At 33.4% G+C, this 24862-nt stretch overlaps 1 protein-coding gene across 1 annotated transcript; it reads left to right on the forward strand.

Moving 5' to 3' along the window:
* Positions 1-20933: 20933 nt before the first annotated feature.
* Positions 20934-23612, forward strand: LOC108475560 (CASP-like protein 1D1). Its single transcript, XM_017777538.2, has 3 exons — positions 20934-21321; positions 22847-22973; positions 23146-23612. The coding sequence occupies exons 1-3, from the start codon at positions 21059-21061 to the stop codon at positions 23368-23370; spliced, it is 615 nt and encodes a 204-aa protein (XP_017633027.1). The 5' UTR covers positions 20934-21058; the 3' UTR covers positions 23371-23612.
* Positions 23613-24862: the final 1250 nt, after the last annotated feature.

The raw sequence follows: 24862 nt of genomic DNA on the forward strand, positions 1-24862 counted from the left end.
TTAGTTTATTCGTATTTTCGTTATTGCCATTTGCTTGTATAATATTGTATTTGTGTTGTTATTACGTACTCTATGTTATATTTTTTTGTTTTATCTAGTTTAAATCATATCATACATTAACCCAACATACTTGCCTGACTTGGATCGCTTGATTTTTTTTATTCCAAACAAATAATGTACGTCGTTCAAATGCCATATTCGCTACTACTTAAAAACAAAAATTTCAAAATAAGGCAATGTTTTGCGTTTTAGAACATCGAGAAATTGTGCCCTAACTTACGGGGTTTCGATTTTCTCATTGGTTCTAAATGGAAAAGTATCCTTTTGAGTTTTAAAATACACGAAATTCTAATTAAAATTAAAGATACACCTATGCTCGAGAATTCATGGTATTGTGTCCTAACTTACGGGATGTGATGCTCCGATATCTCGAGATAAGGAAATCTTTAAACAAATTGTTTTGAGCTAATTCAAAAATTTTAAAATCGATATTGATAGAAAAGATCATATTTCAAATTCATTCTCGATTTTTTATTTTCGACATTAAGACACTAACTAATCAATTCGGTACCAATTTTTGGGTGTGTCGGGGGCGCTAATCCTTCCTCGCACGTAACCGACTCCCGAACTTGTTCTCTTGGAATTCGTAGACCAAAATGTCGTTTTAGTAAACTAAAATTGTTTTATTAAAACAAAGGTGATCCGATCACACCAAATAAAGATCGGTAGCGACTCTCGTTTTAATTTTTGTTTCCAAACAAAGTCGACCCTATCCTTCAAAAAATGGTTTCGACAGCTTGGCGACTCCACTGGGGACCAAAGAGAGTCAAGCTGTAAAATTGATCATTTTCTGTCTTTTTGTTGAAAATTTAAAATTTAGTTTTTAACATACGATACTTTTATTGCATCTCATGGGTTTTATGGTTTTCATCATGTTATTCATATTTTTTTTGAGTTCTATGTTTTTATGTCCCCTCGCATTACATATCACATGACCGCTGTGGTCACACCTTTTAAGTGGGAGTGAGAAACTATGCCTTCGTGAGGTTTTCACCTCCGCATGGGCTAGGGGATCGCTTCCGGAATACATTCGTACTTATGTCTTCGTGAGGTTTTCACCTCCTCATGGGCATAGGGAAATGTATTCCCCTGAGTCGAACTTGATCCATATGAGCCTATAATGGGTGAGGGTTGAGAAATCTGCAGGTTCAGGTACTCTTTCTCTAGAACTGGACCACATATAGAGAACCCTAGGAGCTCACCCTTAGGTAGACCCACGCCTAAATTTAGTAGTCACCCGAATAGGTACTTTCTCTGTTATTTATTTCTCCTATACTAACGAGTTTTGTTTTGTTATGACTGCATTGCATTACATCATCATAGAAAGAAAGTGTTGATTCATATTTGATTACTAAATAGAATAGTTTGTCATAAGAAAGCGAATTTCTTGATAAAGTGGATTATAATGCGGTTGTCTGAATATGGTCTGAGTAAACAACAAGAGAAGGCTGATAGTTCATGAAGAAAAACACGACTTTGATTCATCGCCTGAGGATTCAAGCCGTCATGTCTTAAAGAATCTAACGAGTATCGTAGGGATAAATGAGTAACGGGTTACAATCCAGATCGAGCAGAAAGAAGATAATAGAGACATCTTTTGAAAAATTCATAAGATTTGACCATAACATCCGGATATGAAAAAAAAGATCGGTGTCTTTGTTTGGAATATGAGGGCAATGCCGCATATGTAATCCGTTTTATGTAAAGAAATTTGTTTTCTAGAAAAGTTGTTCTAATGGAATTGAATTCATAATTAGCGCCTCTCTTTCTTTTTGCATTCATCCCTTGCATTTGCATTACATTTCATCACATGCATTAGATTTTCACCAAAAGGACCCTAATTAGGTAAAATTATTTCAATTAACATGGGAACCGACAAAAGTCAAACGACTAGGCATCTTGTTAGGAAAATGTCAATTAGAGATTGGTTGCCAAAAACGGGTTTCTGATGAAGGAGTCAATTACACAAGTGACCAAAACGCTTTGTAATAGACTCTTTTGATTAATGAAATGCCTAAATAGGAACTATCTTGAAATCAACACCAATTTCTTGCATTTCTTTCATGATTGGTATTCATTGTACATTTATTCATTCATTATACATATCCCATAATTATTCGCTAAGGTTAGAATCATATAATTCGCAGTTGCAACACTTCAAATCTGGAACCACGCTATTCGTATAAAATACGTCGGCAAGCTAGAGCAATGGAGGCTGAGTTCAATGAAAGAATCGAAAGGATGGAAAGAGTCCTGAGGGAATTACAAGAACAACTGGCTAAGTCACAGCAAGAAGCGAGGGATTTGATAGTAAGATCTCGAGAGCAATCACTTGAACAGAAGGATCAAATGGCTAGAGTGATGGAGATGATGTCAGTTTTGGTCAAAAGAAAAGGACTCATGCAGAACCCCGACAGTATGGAACCTCAATCAAGAATTAATCATGACCAGGATCCACTCTATCCCCCAGGATTCACTCCACCGCATGCCCACGTAGCACAAAGAGGGTATACTCAAGGGGAATCCACAGGCTTGGAACAACGACCTATGCCATTTGCTCATCTAGGGCAAGGAACATTTCTGTCAAATCCCGGAGCAACCCTTGCCAATTCTGTAGTTCCAGATTTAGGTGATCCGGTCGAAATAGCCAAGTTGAAAATAGATGATCACTAGGCTCAAGAGAGGTATAGGAGCTTGGAGGAAAGACTTAAGGCAATAGAAGGCACTGAAGTCTTCTCTGCAGTAGGTGCTAAAGAACTCAGTTTGGTACTTGACCTAATCCTGCCTCCGAAGTTCAAGGTGCCTGATTTCAAAAAGTACGATGGGACAAGATGTCCAAAAGCACATCTTGTCATGTTTTATCGAAAAATGACCGGTTACGTGAACGAAGATAAGCTACTTGTACATTGTTTTCAAGATAGTCTAGTAGGATTGGCTCTTCGGTGGTACAACCAGCTCAGTAGGGAAAGGATTCGATCTTGGAAAGACTTGGCGTCGGCATTCTGTGAGCAGTACAAGCATGTATCAGATATGGTACCTGATCGAATGACTTTACAAATGATGGAGAAAAAGCCGTCAGAAACTTTTAGACAGTATGCGCAGAGATAGAGGGACGTCTCAGCCCAAGTGGAACCCCTACTAACAAAAATGGAGATAACCGTCCTCTTTATCAACATCTTAAAGGCGCCGTTTTATGACAAACTAGTGGGAAGTGCCACGAAGGAGTTTGCGGATATTGTAATATCTGGTGAGCTTATAGAAAATGCCGTCAAGAGCGGTAGAATGGAAGGTCAAGAAAGTTCAAGAAGGGTAGAGCCCATGAAGAAGAAAGAACCAGAAGCCCATATGGTGGGGATTGGAAGCTGCTATACCCCGAGTCCGTATCTAAACCAATCCCGACCTCGAAATTATCCACATTCGAATTTCTATTATCCTCCTCAAACCCCTTACTATCAAACATCGCCTCCTTATTCTTCTTACCCTGTTTACGCTACAAGTAACCCGAGACCAACCGCCATATTCCCACAAAATATAATACCATCCCAAGGTCAACCCAAAAACGAGCAGAGGCCAGCAAAACCCAATTCCGAGAGACCACAATTTACCCCTATTCCTGTGTCATATGGGGAACTGTACCCAAAACTTTTGGAGAAGCAATTGATATCCCCGTATTATATGGCACCCTTGAGGCCCCCATACCCGAAATAGTACAACCCAAACGCTAGTTGCGTGTACCACGCCGGGAACCAGGGATACTCTATGAAAAACTGCCTTGCCTTCAAAAGGAGAGTTCAAGGACTCATCGATGCTGGTATTCTGCGATTTGATGGTACTGGCGGTACAACCGGCAATCCATTCCCTAACCATACCGAAGGAAATGTGAGCACAGTGGGGAAAGAAGATGAAAGGAAAGTCAGAAGATATGTTTCAGAAATAAGGACGCCTCTGCAGAAAATCTAGGAGGCACTGGTTAAGAAGGGATTACTCTGTCGCCCTGACGATAATCTCAGAAAAGAATGTTAGGTTTTTTGTAATTTTCATGGAATTGTAGGGCACGACATTCAATCATGTGAGGAATTTAAAAGGTTACTGTAAGACCGGATAGATAATAAGGAGATTGAGATCATTAATGAAGGAGAGACCAATGAGAGAGAAGTATGTGCCTCTGACAATCAATCGTCAGGTTTTCCGTATAGCGCCGATCGACCATTCGTAATTTATTACGATGCAAGGAAGGAACCGGTGAAACCAAAAATGATAATTGAAGTACCATCTCATTTCCCCTACAAGGATAATAAAGCAGTACCATGGAAATACGACGTCTATATCGTCACACCTGAAGACGAAAAATCCAAAGCTGTAACTGGAAACGTTGGAGAAGTAGGTTATTTCACTCGCAGTGGGAGATGTTATTCGAAAGAAGTCGAACTAGTGAAGAAGAATAGTGATTTGAAACAAAAAGGAAATGCACCAATGTATGAGGCTGAAACTAAGCACAAAACCCCGCCCGAGCAACAAAAAACTAAAGAGTCGGTGGATGAGGAAGAAGTACGGGAATTTTTAAAGTTTATCAAACATAGTGAGTATAATGTGCTGGAACAATTGAGCAAGCAGCTAGCACGAGTCTCGATATTGTCTCTACTGTTAAATTCAGAACCCCACCGGAACGCCTTGTTAAATGTGTTGAATCAATCTTACGTGGCAAACAATATATCCGTTGAGAAGCTTGACAGATGGGTGAATAATTTAAACGCGGATAATTTCATTTCTTTTAGTGATGATGAAATACCGCCCAATGGTAGAGGCTTTGTGAAAGCATTGCATATCACAACCCGCTGCAGGGGTTACATAATACCAAATGTGCTTATCGACAATGGATCGGCACTCAACGTCATGCCTTTGGCCACACTTTCCAGGATTCCGATGGATTTGTCCTACCTAAGGCCTTTCCATTCCACAGTAAGGGCATTCGATGGAACAAGATGAGAGGTCATAGGAAAAATCGAGATCCCTCTAGAAGTGGGTCCCTACATATACGATGTCGAGTTTCAAGTCATGGACGTTACACCATCATATAACTGCCTTTTGGGAAGACCCTGGATCTATTCCGCCGGAGTGGTCCCATCATCCCTCCATCAAAAGGTGAAATTTATCATGGATGGCTGTTTGGTCACTGTTGAGGGAGAAGAAGACATTGTAGCATCTATTTCCACTGACGCACCATACATTGAAGTAAGTAAAGATGCTATAGAATGCTCCTTCCGAGCTCTTGAGTTTGTGAATGCCACATTTGTCGCTGAGGGAAACAAAATTCCCGAGCCAAAACTGTCGAGAAATACCAGGATGGGTATCAAGTTGACTATAGGAAGTGGAGCTCGAGCGAGAAGAGGTTTAGGGAGATATCTACAAGGAATAGTCAGGGCTCTAAAGCCAGTACACCACAAGGCCCGATACGATTTAGGGTTCCAGCCGGACATGCGTCAAAAAAGAAGGCAGTGGAAGAAAGATCAGGAAAGAAGAATCGCGAGAACCTTAGGCCGAGAACCAGAATTGGAGCCTATAGAATTCCCTCTTTTGTCAAGAACATTTACGTCTGCAGGAATGATATACCCGGGGCAGGATAATGCACAAGGCACAATGTTAATGATCGAAAAGGGTTTTCAGAATATCAGTATAAATGTCATTAACAAAGGAGCTAACACAAGTAAAGACGTCCCAAGGATACGCTCTTGTCCCCTGGGTTTCAGGTTGAACAATTAGACTGCCGAGGACCTTCTTGTAGTTTATAAGTCTTCAGAGTAATGCTCAAATGTTAACATTCTATTGTGTCCTTAGATATAATAGAGTTCTTTTGTAAGAGCCTGCATTCGCTCTTTATCATTCAAATGAATATCAATGAAGATGCATTTTGTCATAATCTTTCACATTATCACTAATTTCATAATCATTTTCTCATTTCATAGCCAATCCTTACATTTGCCTCATGCCATGCCATAACATTTCGTTTGTTGGTTCCAATACTTGGATGCCCCTCTATAGTTTCCTTTTCCATTCAACTTTCAGGTGCTCAGATGTCAACAGCATGAACAAACCTGTTACGAGTCCTGAAATCGGTTTTGAGAAGGTTATTTGTTTAGGAGAATTCGAAGCCGAAAAAAATGCTAAAAACTATGTCTCGTCTCCTGACTTGCTAAGAATGGTGGAACAAGAGGATAAATAGATTTTTCCTCATCAAGAATCTGTTGAAATAATAAATCTGGGAACTGAAGAAAGGAAGCAAGAAGTGAAGATTGGGACTTCTATTTCAGGGAGCACCAGGTATAATTTGATTGCTTTGCTCCGCGAGTACAAAGATGTATTCGCATGGTCATATCAGGACATACCAGGATTGGATGAAGATGTAGCGGTCCATAAGCTCCCATTAAAGCCAGAATGCAAGCTCATTCAACAAAAGCTAAGACGGATGAGGCCTGAGATGTTGTTGAAGATAAAAGAGGAAGTCAAGAAGCAATTTGATGCTGGCTTCCTACAAGCCTCCAAATATCCAGAATGGGTGGCTAACATAGTCCCGGTACTAAAGAAAGACGGTAAAGTACGAATGTGCGTAGATTATCGTGACCTGAATCGAGCAAGTCCTAAAGATAATTTTTCCTTACCACACATTGATACGTTGGTGGATAACACAGTAAAACATTCATTGTTTTCTTTCATGGACGAATTCTCGGGGTATAATCAGATCAAAATGGCCTCTGAGGATATGAAAAAAACTAGCTTCGTAACAATATGGGGAACATTCTGCTACAAGGTGATGCCATTTGGGTTAAAGAATGCTGGGGCAACATATCAGAGGGCTATGGTGACGTTATTCCATGACATGATGCATAAATAAATAAATGTCTACGTCGACGATATGATTGCTAAATCCCGAGGGGAAGAAGAGCATGTAGTGAACCTGAAGAAATTGTTCGACAGACTGAGAAAGTTCCAGCTAAAGCTCAATCCGACCAAATGTACGTTAGGGGCTACCTCGGGAAAATTGCTGGGCTTCATTGTCAGTGAAAGAGGTATCGAGGTTGATCCAGATAAAATAAAAGCTATTCAAGAGTTACCACCTCCGCGCACGCAAAAGGAAGTCAGAGGATTTTTAGGGAGGTTAAACTACATCACCCGATTCATCGCTCAACTTACCAACCAATGCGACCCAATCTTTCGGCTTCTTCGAAAACATAACCCGAGAGAATGGAATGAGGAATGCCAGGTGGCCTTTGATAAGATAAAACAATATTTGTCTAGTCCTCCAGTGTTAGTACCGCCGATTCCGGGAAGACCATTAATTTTGTATTTGACAGTGTTCGAAAATTCAATGGGTTACGTATTGGGGCAGCATGGGGAGTCAGGAAAGAAAGAAAATGCGATCTACTACCTCAGCAAAAAGTTCACTGAATACGAGGTAAAGTATTCATCTATTGAAAAATACTGTTGCGCTCTGGTTTGGGTAGCTCGGAGACTTAAGCAATATATGTTGTATCATACAACATGGTTAATTTCAAAGCTGGACTCAATAAAGTACATGATGGAATCACCTGCACTCTCAGGAAGAATGACACGATGACAGATTTTACTGTCAGAGTATGACATCGTCTATATGAGCCAAAAGTCGATAAAAGGAAGTGCAATAGCTGACTTCTTAGCAACTCGAACAACGGAGGATTACGAGCTATTGAGATTTGATTTCTCAGATGAAGACTTGATGTGCATTACAGAAAAAGAATGCGAGTCACCAAAAGAGAAGTCATGGAAGATGAGCTTTGATGGTGCATCGAACGCATTGGGGCATGGGGTTGGAGCAGTCTTAGTATCGCCAGAAGGGAACCATTACCTACTCACTGCCAGGTTAAACTTCTTCTGTACTAATAACATAGCGGAATATGAGGCATGTATCATGGGACTTCGTGCAGCTATTGAACGAAACGTTAAAACTTTAGAGGTATACGGAAACTCAGCCTTGGTGATTTACCAAATCCGTGGAGATTGGGAAGTGAGAGACTCGAAACTGGTTAAATACAAAGATCTAGTGGCAGAGTTGATTAAAGAATTCGAAGAAATAACTTTTAATTACCTCCCACGAGAAGAAAACCAATTGGCCGATGCCCTAGCCACTTTGGCTTCAATGTTCAAAGTAAACAGAGAAACAGAAATAATGCCTCTTCAAATGAGCATATATGAAGTTCCTGCACATTGTTTCAGCATTGAAAAAGAGCCAGATGGACGGTCATGGTTCCATGATGTCTTAGAATATATCAAGAATCAAAAGTATCCCGAACAAGCAAACGAGAACGACAAAAGAACAATCAGAAGAATGGCAGCGGGATTCGTTATTGATGGGGACATCCTGTACAAAAGAGGAAAAGATCAGGTGCTCTTGAGATGTGTAGATACTGTTGAAGCCAGAAAAATACTTAAGGATATCCATGAGGGAATTTGCGGGACACATGCCAATGGTTTCACTATGGCCAGGAAGATTATGAGACTCGGATATTACTTGCTGACGATGGAAAGCGACTGCATTAATTTCGCACGAAAATGCCACAAATGTCAAATTTATGGTGCTAAAATTAATGTAGCCCCTTTGCCCCTTCACGTCATGACTTCTCCGTGGCCTTTTTCTATGTGGGGCATGGATGTTATAGGGCCAATTTCCCCAAAAGCTTCTAATGGATACCGATTCATTTTTGTGGTTATTGATTACTTCACAAAATGGATAGAAGCTACATCGTTTGCCAATGTGATGAAGACTGCGGTTTGAAGGTTTTTGAAAAAGGAAATCATTTGTCGATATGGTTTGCCTGAAAGAATCATTTCAGATAACGCCTTGAATTTGAACAACAAGATGATGAAAGAAGTGTGTGAGCAATTCCAAATAAAGTATCATAACTCCTCGTCCTATCGCCCAAAGATGAACGGAGCTGTTGAAGCGGCCAACAAGAATATTAAGAAGATTATTGGGAAAATGACCGAGACATATAAAGACTGGCACGAGAAGCTACCATTTGCTTTGTATGCATATCGCACATTTGTACGGACATCTACGGGGGCAACTCCTTTCTCTCTGGTCTATTGAATGGAAGCTGTGCTACCTATCGAAGTTGAGATCCCCTCTCTACGAGTCTTAATGGAGCCGAAATTAGAGGAAGCAGAATGGGTTCGAGCCCGATATGACCAGTTAAACCTCATCGAAGAAAAACATCTAAAGGTAATTTTTCATGAACAGATGTACCAGAAGAGAATGATCGCGGCTCATGATAAGAAGGTACGGCCAAGAGAATTCCACGAAGGAGAACTCGTGCTGAGAAAGATTCTCCCAATACAAAGAAACCTGCGAGGAAAATGGGCACCGAATTGGGAAGGACCATACGTCGTAAAGAAGGCATTCTCGGGTGGAGCTTTGATTCTCACTGAGATGGATGGGAATGAGTTACCAAATCTAGTGAACTCAAATGCTGTGAAGAAATATTATGCCTAAAAAAAAAAAGAAACAAAAAAGAAAAAAAAGGGTGATCAAGGTGAAAACCCGAAAAGGGCATCTTGATTAACACAAAAGATTAGGACGAAAACCCGAAAGGCCGTTCTAATAAAACAAGCACCGGGCTTAAAGAATAAGGCGTTTTGAATGGTGGGTCAAATAGTGAGACTATAGTATCTGAAGCATTTCTGAAAGCTCGAAATCTTCTACGCAAGAAGCCATGCTCGAAAAGATTCTTGATTAAGGAACTTGGAAGAGTTCATGCATTGAATATCTAGAGCATTTGTATTCGTTGAATACAATCTCTTTCCTCTTTATGACACTCTTTTACTATCATTGGTTAACTTTCTTTGTTTTCTACATTTGAAATGAATAAATGTGAGGTATCCTTTTGTCCCTACCTGACCATTTTCATACATCTCATTATGTGGTTCAATTACATGATAAATAGTGAAATGACATACTCTAAACAAAAGAAATGTTAAGCATTACCCGGGTAAGAATTTGATAAGTACAAGAGTCTCAACGCAAGGACAAAGCTCAACTAAGGGCAAAAGAGTGATATTTGAGAAAACACAGATTATTCGTGAAGCTTGAGGACGGGTACGGGTACTGAAGAGAAAGTCAAGAGTCGAAGCAATGAACGCGGATCATCAAAAATCTTGACGAAAAAGGGATATATGACAAACATGCCAAAGGCGCATAGCATAATCATGTAGGCATAAAGGCATTTAAGACAAACATATGCATATCATGATAACGTTATGCATGACATCTACAGGTACTCCAGTAGAGCGAGAGGACGTGATGATAGTTGTACTGAATTAAAGGAAAAAACACTAGAGTTCCACCAGATAACATGTTTTGGTATTCTGATGTTTTTATTTCTGTTTCAAAAAAATCAACTCATATTGCGAGAGGTGAGTTGAGCCTTAAGACACGTTGAGGTATTTTCAAATTCTACTTTCAAAAAAATCAACTCATATTGCGAGAGGTGAGTTGAGCCTCGGGGCACACTGAGGTATTTTCAATTACTGTTTGTCAAAAAATCAACTCATATTGCGAGAGGTGAGTTGAGCCTCGGGGTACGCTGAGGTATTTTCAATTATTGTTTGTTAAAAAAATCAACTCATATTGCGGGAGGTGAGTTGAGCCTCGGGGCACGCTGAGGTATTTTCAATTATTGTTTGTCAAAAAAATCAACTCATATTGCGAGAGGTGAGTTGAGCCTCAGGACACGCTGAGATATTTTCAATTTCTGTTTTTCAAATTCAACTCATATTGCGAGAGGTGAGTTGAGCCTTAGGGCACGCCGAGGTATTTTCAAATTCTACTTTCAAAAAAATCAACTTATATTGCGTGAGGTGAGTTGAGTCTCGGGGCACGCTGAGGTATTTTCAATTTCTGTTTGTCAAAAATCAACTCATATTGCAAGAGGTGAGTTGAGCCTCGGGGCACGCTGAGGTATTTTCAATTATTTTTTGTTAAAAAAATCAACTCATATTGCGGGAGGTGAGTTGAGCCTCGGGGCACGCTGAGGTATTTTCAATTATTGTTTGTCAAATATTGCGAGAGGTGAGTTGAGCCTCAGGACACGCTGAGATATTTTCAATTTCTGTTTTTCAAAATTCAACTCATATTGCGAGAGGTGAGTTGAGCCTCGGGGTACGCTGAGGTATTGTCAATTTTTGTGTTTTAATTTATTTTTCAAAAATCAACTCATATCGCGAGAGGTGAGTTGAGCCTCAAGTCACATTGAGGTATTTTTAATTTATCATCAAAAAAATCAACTCATATTGCGAAGGGTGAGTTGAGCCTTGGCTCACACGCTGAGGTATTTTCAATTTCTGCTTTTCAAAAAAATCAACTCATATTGCGAGAGGTGAGTTGAGCCTCGGGGCACGCTGAGGTATTTTCAATTAATGTTTTTTCAATTTATGCTTTTCAAAAATCAACTCATATTACGAGAGGTGAGTTGAGCCTCGGGTCACATGTCGAGGTATTTTCAAAATCTGCTTTTCAAATTAAGTTTCAAAAAAACCAACTCGTATTGCGGGAGGTGAGTTGAGCCTTAGCTCACGTGTTGAGCTATTTCTGTCTTAATGTCTGTTTTTAAAAAAGTCAATTCATATAGCGAGAAATGAGTTGAGCTCAGGATCACATGTCGAGTAAAAGATAAAGATTGGAGTTAATCGAAGATACATATTTTACATCCCTGAAGTTACAGTGAAGCTAATTGAAGTTTAGTAGAGAAGATCGATGCTACAAATCTCTTCTCTTTGAATCTCCGAAGTTGCAGTGGAGTGAATCAAAGCAACAATTCCTGTGCCCCTGAAGATGCAGTGGGATGAAACGAGGCTATTAGAAGAAAAGAAGTACCAAGAAGTTAAGATTCAGCGAGACTAAGTAAAATTGGCCATTTTTGAGTCTTTGCTCCATTCTCGTTACACGACAATGAGCAAAGAGGGGCAGCTGTAATGGCCAATTTTTGGCCCAGACAAATAAAACAATAACAAAACCCAAAACAATAAAAAAGAGCCCAAATAACAGCCCACTAATCTTAAGAATTTTCAGCAGCCAACCCTAGTCCCATGCTGTCTACCACCAGCACGATCCCCACTCTCCCATGCTGTCTTCCACCTTGCGCACTACCACCACCACTCCCCACACACGTCACATGCCTCCATGCACGCGTCTGGTCACCCATTTCACCTGCAAAAACGAGACAAGCACGCGGAGATAGAGAGGCCATAAGAGCAAAAAACGAAAAAACAGTAGAAATATTTTTGTATTCGACTATATAGCCTGGTAAAAATGTAATACCAGGAGACTAGCAATCAAGAGAAAAAACACAGAAAGGTGGATCTTCGATTTCATTTTATTTGTTTTCATTTTGTTTTAACTTCTTCTTAGTTTCCTTTCAAATTTACTGCAAATCAATAAACAAAAGGGGGTTTTGTTTTCAAATACAAAAAAGGAGATTGTATTACACAGATCATTAATCAAAAAGAGAACTAAAAAGGTTGTTTTCATATTTTCTTTTCTTGGTTTTTTCTTTCTTTAGATTTTTTTATTTTATTTTCTGTGTTAAATCTTTTTTAAAAATAAAAATAAAAAATGAAAGAGGGGCTGAAAACTTACCTATTCTTCGCATCCCGCCACCATCGGAGATTCCCCGATCCAAAAGAGCCACGAAACCCCTCAGGTTTCTCGTTTAGGCCATGGAAAAGAAAGGGGGGGACGAGTATTCGGAAGGCGAAATAGGAGCTTTCTCACTTGAACTTGGTGAGAGAGAGGTTTGTTTCAGAGAAATGAAAATGAAAAGAGGGAAGGAAAGAGTTTTTGGTTTTTTTTTCTTGAAAAAAAAGGAACCAGCAGAATAGAAAAGTAGGAAACCTTTTTTAAAATCATTTGAAAAGGTACCGTGCGGGTAGTGGGGCGTTGTAAATTCTCCCTAAAAGGGATATTTATGCGATCAGTCCTTTTCATTCGCAACTCCATTCAATCGGCCCCCATTTCCAATTTTCTTTTGTTTTTTTAATTCTAACCCTCAGATTTCGTTTGGTTTTTGATTAGGTCCCTGATTAACTTTCTAGTATTTATAATTTTGTACCCTAAATTTTAACTCGTTTTCAACCATGTCCTAAATCTATTTAATCCATTTATTAACTTTTTAAAAAAATAATATTTCACCTATGTGTTATTTAAAATATTTTATATGTTATTTACTTTACATCTATTCCAACTTATTTTAATGTATTGTTTGTTTAAATTCTTATTATTTATTTTAACTTGCTTTATGCATATATTTTATATTGGTCTATTTTATATGTATTATTTATTTTATATTCCTTACCTACTATATATATGTGTACATATATTCTATTTTTAAATTGTTTTGTACATTGTTGATTAAATTTTTTTCTCATTATTTATTTTAAATTCATTTCTTATTATTTTAAAATTTGTTTTACATTTTAGTCATTTTAATTTATGTTATAATATTTTTAATTCACTTGTCTTTGATTATTAATGATTAGTATTCAAGTTACATATGTTATGTGATTATTGTCATTGTGTATGGTATAATTAGTTTATTCGTATTTTCATTATTGCCATTTGCTTGTATAATATTGTATTTGTGTTGTTATTACGTACTCTATGTTATATTTTTTTGTTTTATCTAGTTCAAATCATATCATACATTAACCCAACATATTTGCCTGACTTGGATCGCTTGATTTTTTTTATTCCAAACAAATAATGTACGTCGTTCAAATGCCATATTCGCTACTACTTAAAAACAAAAATTTCAAAATAAGGCAATGTTTCTCGTTTTAGAACATCGAGAAATTGTGCCCTAACTTATGGGGTTTCGATTTTCTCATTGGTTCTAAATGGCAAAGTATCCTTTTGAGTTTTAAAATACACGAAATTCTAATTAAAATTAAAGATACACCTATGCTCGAGAATTCATGGTATTGTGTCCTAACTTACGGGATGTGATGCTCCGATATCTCGAGATAAGGAAATCTTTAAACAAATTGTTTTGAGCTAATTCAAAAATTTTAAAATCGATATTGATAGAAAAGATCATATTTCAAATTCATTCCCGATTTTTGATTTTCGACATTAAGACACTAACTAATCAATTCGGTACCAATTTTTGGGCGTGTCGGGGGCGCTAATCCTTCATCGCACGTAACCGACTCCCGAACTTGTTCTCTTGGAATTCGTAGACCAAAATGCCGTTTTAGTAAACTAAAATTATTTTATTAAAACAAAGGTGATCCGATCACACCAAATAAAGATCGGTTGTGACTCTCGTTTTAATTTTTGTTTCCAAACAAAGTCGACCCCATCCTTCAAAAAATGGTTTCGACAATATGATCAAGAAATAAAATATTTCGATAAAAAAATTAAAATATGCTCTAAGTTTATATTCTTTTGTACATTTAAAAGTTAATCTATTTATTTATATTTTAAGAATTTTAATAGTGTTAACAACCAGACTTATATTTTTTAAACAATCTCATTATAGATTCTAATTATATTTGTGCTTTTTGACACAATGTCTAGAACTACTCATAACCTCTCTCCAACCCATAAATAAGAAGATAATACGCTTCAGCGTACTCGAGCCCATATCCTACTGCAATGGTAACAATACCTATGCTAATTGAGTTAAGACTCAATCGGCTCATTCTTATATTTTTAAATTCAAACAATAAAAAAAATAAAAGAAAATATTAATAGGTAACGTATTCTCATGGGAAAAAAAGTAGGTGCATGAATAAGTGTTGATATTTTTTAGCCAACACGAAATTAAAACTTATTACAATTGGTTTGGTTTGACGTGGTGCTGTATCAACCGCAAAATACATATATATGAAGATCATTTACATTAATATAAAAGTTGAATTAATTTTAAACACATTCATAATCACTACAAAATTTTACCAATTTAACCACTTAATTGGTATTCACATAAAAGTTGGTGTAAATTAAAAGTAATTTAATTTTGTTAAATTTAATCAAATAAAAATAGATATAAGTATTTGTGAAGTCTCTCTATTATAGAGATTAGATCAAATTAATTCATGTACTATTAAATATATTAATTTAATTTTTATATCCCTGAAAAGAATCAAATAAGACCAAATTAGTATAAAGTTAACATTTACTAATTAAAAGTGACAGGAAGTTTGTCTTTTTTTATTTATAGTTCAATTTCAAACAAAATATTTATTTTATTTGTAGAATCATGAAAAGCTTTTAAAATATAACTGTTAAATAGTGAAAGTCAATTTTAAATAGTCAATGTTAACTCCGTTAAAATTTGACATTATTTGATTTTTTTGTAGTATAAGAATTAAATTGATCCATTTAATAATAAATGGACTAATTTGATCTGATCCATTTAATAAAGAGACCTATCGAAATAGTCACCATTTGACAAGTGTAACGTAAGTAAATTTTAATCGACCATGACCTAATTGTAATGAAGGTTAATGTGTAAATGTTACCTATTAAAAGTTATTGCCCCAAATTACAAATACTTTGACTTTTCTCACATCCCATTTTTTAAAAGAGAATTATATTTTGAAATATTTATGTGCTAATTTGATATATCAAAATTAAAAGAATTAAGAATGTCAAAATATCAATAAATTTAAGTACAATCTCAAAATTAGTTTTTTTTATAATCTGAAATAATTACAATCTCAAAATTAATTTTTTCTATAGTCTGAAATGACAAATCTTGATAGATTAAGTGTTATGTAAGAATTTTATTATATTTATTTTTACATTACAAAAATATTTATTTTTATTTTTAAAAGTTTTATATGTATAATATATGTGAATAAAAGCCATAAAATACACAATAATTTGATTATTAAATAATTAATCTTATGGGAAATTATAGAATTGTATAAAATAAATTTAATTTATAATAATACAATGTAGAACCAACGTGTGTGTGAATTTGTTTTGTTATACTATTAACCAACATTTACCAATACTCCGACTACTGGTTTAATTTTCAATTTCTATTAATTAATATAAAATTAATAAGTTAAAAGTTATTTAAAGATGATTTTAGCATTAAAAATATTAAATATTCTTTTTAACTAATAAATAGTATTATTTAGCTTAATGATATAACTTTTAATAAAATTGATAAATTGAAAATTTAAATCTAAATATTTAAGAAAGTTTGAGAAAAACACTAGTGTTTATTGGATTTAAATTGGTTTTATATCAGTTTATTAAATTTAAAATTTAAAAATAATATTATTAAAAGAGTAATCTAAACTCCGAATATAAACTGTAAAATATATATAAATAATAATAATAAAACATTTTGGCTTTCCATTCGGTACTATCTATGGATTCAATTAATCTTTCAATCATTGCTATTAAAGCTTGGTTTGGGAGCTTAGTTGGACACATCCAAACGTAAAAACAGTTGCTTTATGATTTGATTTTAAACTTACGCAAATCATTTTGAAGCATAATTCTGAATTAAAACTTATATTAAAATTAATGAATTTTGGTTGAAATAATTAAGTTGATGTATTGTCGATTTTAGTTTTTAAAATTTTATTATGTCTAATCTTTATAGATTTATTTTGGATTTCAAATTTTTAATAAAATTTGTATAAAAATATAAAAAGATAAAATGCTCTCATAATAATATTTATTACTTTTTAAGAAAATTTGAATTTTAAGTTTTTATCATTGAAAATTTTATTTCATTTTAATATTTAATATTTTAATGTGTTTGATAATCATTTTAATTTTTATTTAATATAATTTTTTAACAAAAATGTGTTGAATTGGATTTTATTTTATTAAAAATAAAATAAATGATCCTTTTAAAAAATAAGATATTCAAATTATTATATTTATCTTTCGTTCATTATTATCTAAAATAATATAAAATATTATATTAATAAGATTAAAATAAAAAATTATTTAAAATCAATATTTACTTTTATCAAACAACATATTTATATTTAATACTTATATTTACTAATTTACCAAATAATTTTCTAATATAAATACATCACTTATAAAATTTAGCAACAAAAATTCACTACTTAAATTTTCAGTTTATTATCAAACACACCCTAACTCAATTAATGACTTAATAAATAGTATAGATATAAATTACAAGTACAATTGATATATCGAATAATCATAATCAAAACCAATTATTATAATATAACCAAATTGAAAATAAAAATATATCTAAACAACATCCATATGTGATGAGATTTAAACAATAATAAATCTAGAAAAACAACCCAAATTTGACGAAATTCAAACATCTAATAACTTTATTATTACAATTAAATCAATATCTCATTTACTAATGTAATATAATATAAGATCAGATTGTAATATATGAATTTTATACAATAATATAATTTATTTTAATTAATTAATTTATATTATATGATTATATCGTATAAGAAATCTAATTAAAAAGCCGCTAGGAAAAGAAAGTGTCAAAATTGAGGTTGGTTTAACTAAATTGGTTACTTAGGTCAATAAAACTTAAAGAAAGTAAAGGCAGTTTATTTGTCAATTTTAATTGGGTTGTTTAATTAATTTAATCTTTTTAATGTTCCTTTAAATAAGGATATATAGCCTTTATAGGGGAGAAAGTGATTAGGTTTTGACTATGAGCAATTAAGATTAAGGATAAGGTTCCAACCACAGCATTTAAAAGAGTACTTTGATTGCAATTTTCAAACTTTTCTTCATCTATATTAACACCTATATGGATAATATATAAAAGAAAAATATAATATGAGAAATTAATCCCTAAGTAATTATTATAAATGGAACATTAAGCAATGATGAATTTTAATTCACATGACATTAGATTTTATTAAAAATAAATGGGTTAATTTTTCGACTTAATAGAATTGAATTTTAATATGATATTTTATGAATTTAATTTTTTGATTTAACTCAAAATATTATTTATGTAATAATTTGTTTTATTTAAATTTAATTACAAATAAATATTAATATAAAATTTTAAAATAATATCCAAATAAAGGTCACGAGAATTTATCATAAAGTTCAATTGCCAAACTTCATTTAAAATTAAAATTGATTAATAAAAGTTTAGTTGAAAAAAATTAAAATAGCATTCCCACAAATATATTTCATCTGTGTCCAAAAATATATATAATATAAAAAATTCTCAAACTTTATCACTTTATTTAAAATGGTACTCATGTTTTTGTACATTTAGTCCTTAATTTTTTAACTTGTATCTAATAAGTCTATTGATACAAGGTTTAAATTTGGAGGTTCACGGGCAATTACTATTGGAAGGCAAAGAATTGTAGAGTTAGATGGTCTCGAGAGTATAGTGTAAAAAGGGGAAGAGAATCCCCAAAATGGAGTTGAAAAAGATGAGAACATGTAGGAGAGAATCCGTGAGAGAGGAATCTTAAAAGTGTATGTTGAGATAAGTTTTTGAAGTTGCTTGCTAAGTGCCCATCAAAAGTGGTCATTTTTATCATTCCTGTGATAGTCTACTAACTTGCATATTTGGAATTGACAATTAATTGAAATAAAATATTTAAACTTTCAATTAGAAGCTCGACTTTGAAGACCGATCTATTTAAAGTGACTATCCTCAAAAATTGAATTGGCTCGGATCAAACAAGTAAACCCCTTGGATTGTGGAGAACCTATCATTGTTGCATTGAAGACTTCTTTGAAAAATAAATCTCCAACAATATACTTTACATTGGTTTTCATTAGTATGTTGCTTTTGCTATTTTGTAGCAACTACTATTAAGGGGCTGGATTATAATTGGTCACTAGTATGTTAACAAATCTCGGCAATTTTTATATGTTGAAAGATTTGTATAAGTTTTATAAGAGAGTATAGTGAGCACTTTATGATTTATTGAGGAACTTATTTTGTGAGTGCATTTGAAGGGTAAACCAATTATGTTTATAGCCTAAGTTCTCGAAGAAGAATTTATAGGTGAGTGTTTTAGCCTTTAGGTACAAAAATGAGATCTCTATACTTGGAGAATGATAAGGCTTGATTCACTTCTTGTATTGTGAATTAAATATAGTGGAATTATTCATTGATCTAGACTATACAGATGTAAAGAAACCTAACTACATAAACTATTTTTTGTGTTTATTGTTTACTTTATTTACTTGTTCATCACAATGGCAATCAAAGTGGCTACTGCGGTCAAACACTTTCATTCATCACTTGGTTTAAACAAGGGCGAATCTAGGGGGGCTGGCAGGGGCCCCGGTCTCCCCTAAAATATAAAATTACTATTTAAGCCCTTGAGATTTTTTAAAAATTTTAAATTAGTAAAGATAAAATTACACTTTAGTCCCCCTAAAATTATAAAAATTCAATTTAATCATTTAAAAATTATAAAGATATAGACTATAAAAAATTAAAATTTCATCCCGCTCACTACAAAATTATTTTGGCTTTGCCTTAGGTTTAAAAGCAATTGGCAACTATTAGATTTCAACCGTGTGTATAAAAAGCCTTTGGTGGGGTTGAGTAATAATGGCCTATCATATATAAAGGGTTCTCTTTAGGCACCAAACCCTATCAAGAAAATTTCAGGAACACCTCAAGCACTCATATATACTTCGACTCAATTGTGCTTTGCATGCTCATGCTTTGCTATCAAAATCTCGCATGTTCAATAACAACGTAATGAAGAATAATATCAACAAAATTTCTACAGCTTACCTTTTCTGATACAATTTCTCTTTTTAAGTTTTATAAAAAAGAATACAACACAACGAACTTAACTCATACTTCTTGTTTCAGGCAAAGTCACCGTAAAACCTTCTACTCGACAGGCCAACTGTTATATATAAATAATCTTATCCCTATCACATCAATCTTACTTTATAGTCACCATACACATGTGGACTCCACCAAGGATTCATTTATATACACTTTTATAAAAACTTCTCTCAATACTCTTTCTCCCAATTTTTTCATCATCTCCGACAAGAGAACATCATTTTGGGGACCTTGGAGAACACTTTTAATTTATTTTAATTTAAATAAGATAGAATTGTTAATGGATTTTTTTTATTTTTATAAATTACAAATAACCATGGAAATTTAACAAAAAAGTAGTATATCAAATCATAGTTTATTACGTCCATAAAATCAATTTATAACATGATGGAAAGCATACCTTCGAAAAGAAAAACATATTGGAAAAGCATAGTCATAATATATAATAGATGAAACGTCTAGTCTCATTCAATCGAGTCTTTGATTAGATGACACATAGGTTGAATTGGGTAAATAGATTTGTGAGTATGTAAGTAATTATAATGAAATATAGATTGAGTTTTAGTCTGATTAATATGAATATTATTGTTAATATAAAAGATATAAGTTTGAATGCGTTGAAACATATTATCTATATTATATATTAAACATTTGAGGGAGTTGATATAATGAGTAAATTATCTAGATTAAATATAGAACGTATGGTTAATATTTGCCAAACTGAGCAGCCGCCAAGTTTTTAGTCCTGTTGTGCGACAATCATGGGGGAAGTAGGGTTAGAAAATTCTTTTCAATCTTCACTTCAAAATCCAACAAAATCAGAATCATATATGTATGGAAAACAAATTTTCCTAGGAGACCATCAAAACTCATCAGTTGATTGATCATATTAATATTAAGGTGATTACATAGATCAATTAGATTAAATCTGGTGATTGTAATTATAAAATCACTTTGCGTGCAGGGAATTCCAACCAAAATTTGTTTTATTTATCAGATGAAGACACTTCGGTCTATTCTCAATTCTCCAAAATTTGTTTTTTCTTTTATCAGATAAGACACTTTGGTCTATTCTCAATTCTCCATATATACAACGCATATACAGCACCAGTTTCTTCAGCATTTCATTTCAGAGATTCCAAAAACCAACCATGGCATCCACTGATAAAACTGCTGTCCCACTGTCATCACCAAAGTCTGAAGCTACCCCACCATCCGCAGTGGCGGCTGCGGCTAAGTCCCCTGTCAACTATTCTTTTGTCGATGTTGTTCTTCGGGTCTTATTATTTGCCGCTACTCTAACTTCAGTGGTGGTCATGGCTACCAGCAAGGAAACCGAGCTGGTTCCAGTGCCAGGCTTCCCTTTAGTTAGGATCCAACTCCAAGCAAAGTTCAATCATTCACCTGCCCTCGTGTAAGTATAATTTATATTTATCTCTACTAACATTAAACATTTATTGAGTTTGTTATCGTAACTTAACTGGATATTAATTCAATTAAATGATGACGAAAATATTTAAACTATACAAAATAAATAATATTATTTTCAGCGTTTTTATATAAAAAATAGAAATATAAAATTCACAAAATAAGGCCTAAATTCAGGACTATATAATTTTTAACATTTAAATTTTACCATTCAATTAAAATATAATTATATTAAATTTTATAAATATATTTATTACGTAATTATATTTTTATTCATAATCTCATTTAAATATTAATTCATATAGTTTGCATGCAATTTTTGCAAAACTTTTGTTAATCTCTTGATTAACATGAAGTAATCACAAAATCTCTCAAAAGAATCATAACCACACTTACAAACTGACATTGAAAATTTGAAGTTGGAACTTTGATATTTACAATACTAACTAAAACATCATATCCTTTGTTATTTAAGAAAAAATTTAATACCTATTCTGAACCTTAAAAATTTTATTTTGGAAAAAAAGTCCCATATATTCACATGTTTACCCCTTGATAATAGGCTAAATGTCTATTTTGATTTGTATTATAGTGAAATTTTCACTTTCATATCTATACTACAGTGATACTCTCACCTCGACCCTTTTATTATTATCCAAATGTTCACATTTGATAAGTGAGATTTTTTTTTTTAAACAGAAATGGTGAAGGAGCTAAAGTGATGAACATAGTAAAAGTAAAGAGATAAACTAACCGAAAATAAGAATTTCTATATAGGACAAAGGAAAAAATAAATATTAAGCCTAAAAAAAATCTCAAGAGGGGCTTAGCTAAAAAACAGAATAGGAACATTACACATTTTGGCTGCAATGTGGAAATTTCTTGTTGAAATTTCAAATGGCAAACAAAGTAAATAATAATCTTGTGTCCTACTCCCATAGCTATCACATGCCAAACATTTGAGCTTATCCATGACCATACGGCAAAAGGGGTACAGGTAAAAAGAAATATAAACTTGACTCTTTAAATGAAAGATAATGTGTGATATGGAGGTCGCTAATCTCAATAATTGCATTCTTGTGAATTTAGTTTAATAAAACTTTTATATGTTTTAAATCTATATATAAGATAAAAGAAAAACAAAATCTCAATGTAAGTTATTTCTTAAATATAAGGAAAAATTCAGGAATTTTGATTAGGGCTGAAATAAAATATAAATATTGGGGTTAAAAATAAATATTTTATGTTAAAAATTACTTTAAACCAACTATTAAGAATTTGTTAAAAGATTAGTTGCTATAATGCTTGATTGATGAGAATCATTGGAAATAGGGTTTTGTACCAAATAAATTTATCTAAAACTTTTGAATAATTTTTGTAATAGAATGAGACTAAATTTTTTTAATAGTTTGCAATATTAAAACCCATGCTGCCAAAGAAAATAGAACATAATATATATATATATATATAATATCTTTTGTATTTTGTTAAATTATGTATCATTTGTGCAGATATTTCATAGCAGCATTATCAGTAACAGGCTTCTACAGCATTATCACTACGTTGGCATCACTTTCAATCGTCCTTAACCCTACCTATTCCAAAACCTTCTTGCTCTTTTTTGCTTTCTTCGATGTGGTAAGTCATTCGTGTGTGATTCGGAAATTTAAATTTGTTTTAATTATCTATTTATCGAGTAGAATTCAAGCATCTTAATACTTTATTCAAGTAGCTCCTGAGTCTAATCGAGAACACTAGTTCAACCATAGATAATTGATGACCGATTTTGACTCCCAACTATAACATGCAGATATTTGTCGGGATCGTGGCCTCTGCAACCGGTGCAGCAGGGGCCGTCGGTTATATCGGATTAAAGGGCAACACTCACGTCGGGTGGACCAAAATCTGCAATGTCTACGACAAGTTCTGTCGATACACAGCGAGCTCGCTTGCACTCTCATTGTTTGCTGCCATCCTTCTGGTGTTGCTCTCAATGATATCAACCTTCACACTTTACAAAAAGATCCGCGACTAGACATATCCCTCCATGTCCCAAGTTTACAGCTTAAAGAACATTTGAAAATGTCAATCTGTGTGTAGCTTAAATGTTTTTCTTTTGGTCTGCAAATGATATGTTTTTAATTTGTTTTTGTTATCTGTTGGTCTTCATTGTGTATTTCATGTAGTAGTTCAATTGAATGATATTTAGATCTTCTTGTGGTTAAATATGAGATAATCTATATTTAATGTAGATTTTCACTCTTTTTTTCTTAACAACGCTTGAATTAAACAATAATAAATCATTTCAATCATCCATCCATTCCCCTATTCCCAGATATATTAGAATGGAGACATTTTCCTAATATTGGTTGGCTCTCAATCATGAAACCATACTCTATAAATACTAAACTGACTCATAATGAGAACCTTGCCTTCTCTTTCACATGAAGTCAAGATCTCATTTGCACCTTTGAATTCTTTAATTAAATATAATGTTCCTCATTGAATGAAAATTTAATGATCAGAATTGTTTTTACCATATAAAATTTTTTTAAAAAAATACTTCGATTATGTACGAGTAAAAATATAAAATATGATATAAACATTAACATAAACATTGACATGATACACATATTATTAAAAGAGTTAATACTATAAATAAGTAGTTAGGTGTAATGGTAAGATACATTGTACTTCTAAGGGAAGAACATATGTTTGAACTTTAAAGACAAAATTGTTAAAAGGGCAGCTAGAAACCCGAATATGGATTGTAAAATATATATGCATAATACTAAAAAAAAACTTTAAAAATTGTCATGTGTCTCTTTTAAAAATATTTATTATTTTTAATATTTTACTATATTTTATAAGAAACTTGTCAATTTTACTTTACTTGTGGAGCCTAAAGCCTCTATTAATAGTGTACCATAATCAATAATTAAGACCAATAAAATATGAGTTAAGTACGTACTATTGCAATCCTACCGTATTCACTTAAATCTATCATAGTTTTGTTTTATTTTAAACATGATTAATTAAATATATAATATTTTACACATGATTAATGTTGAGATGGTAGCAGTCTTGCCTCTACAAAGATGAGAATATAAGTTCGAATCTTAAGAAGCAACACTTGTTGAAAGGGCTTTACCTTTAATTCTCTTTGTCCGATAGAGATTAATCTTTTATTCTAGTTCATGGTTTTTTTTGGCTTATAATTCATCCGAGGAGAAATCAAGTTGTAAGTTTCATCCCTGAACGGTGATTTGTTTCTTAGTCTTTACTAAAAATCTTAAATTATTTAGTCTATATGCTTAGTGAAATGGTCAATGTGGAGGGCTTTTGGAATTTAGATTTTTTTTCGTCTATGGTTGCCAAAAGAAATTATTAGACACATTGTGGGTAGTCACCACCCCACCCGTCTGCAAGTCTTGACAAAATTATTTGGGCTAGGACTTCAAATGGTATCTTCTCTCTTAAAAGTGCTTATTAGCATATTCGGGAAAGTTTGTGAAAACCAAAAGATG

Source organism: Gossypium arboreum, chromosome 3, assembly GCF_025698485.1.
Source record: "Gossypium arboreum isolate Shixiya-1 chromosome 3, ASM2569848v2, whole genome shotgun sequence".
Taxonomy (NCBI): Eukaryota; Viridiplantae; Streptophyta; class Magnoliopsida; order Malvales; family Malvaceae; genus Gossypium; species Gossypium arboreum.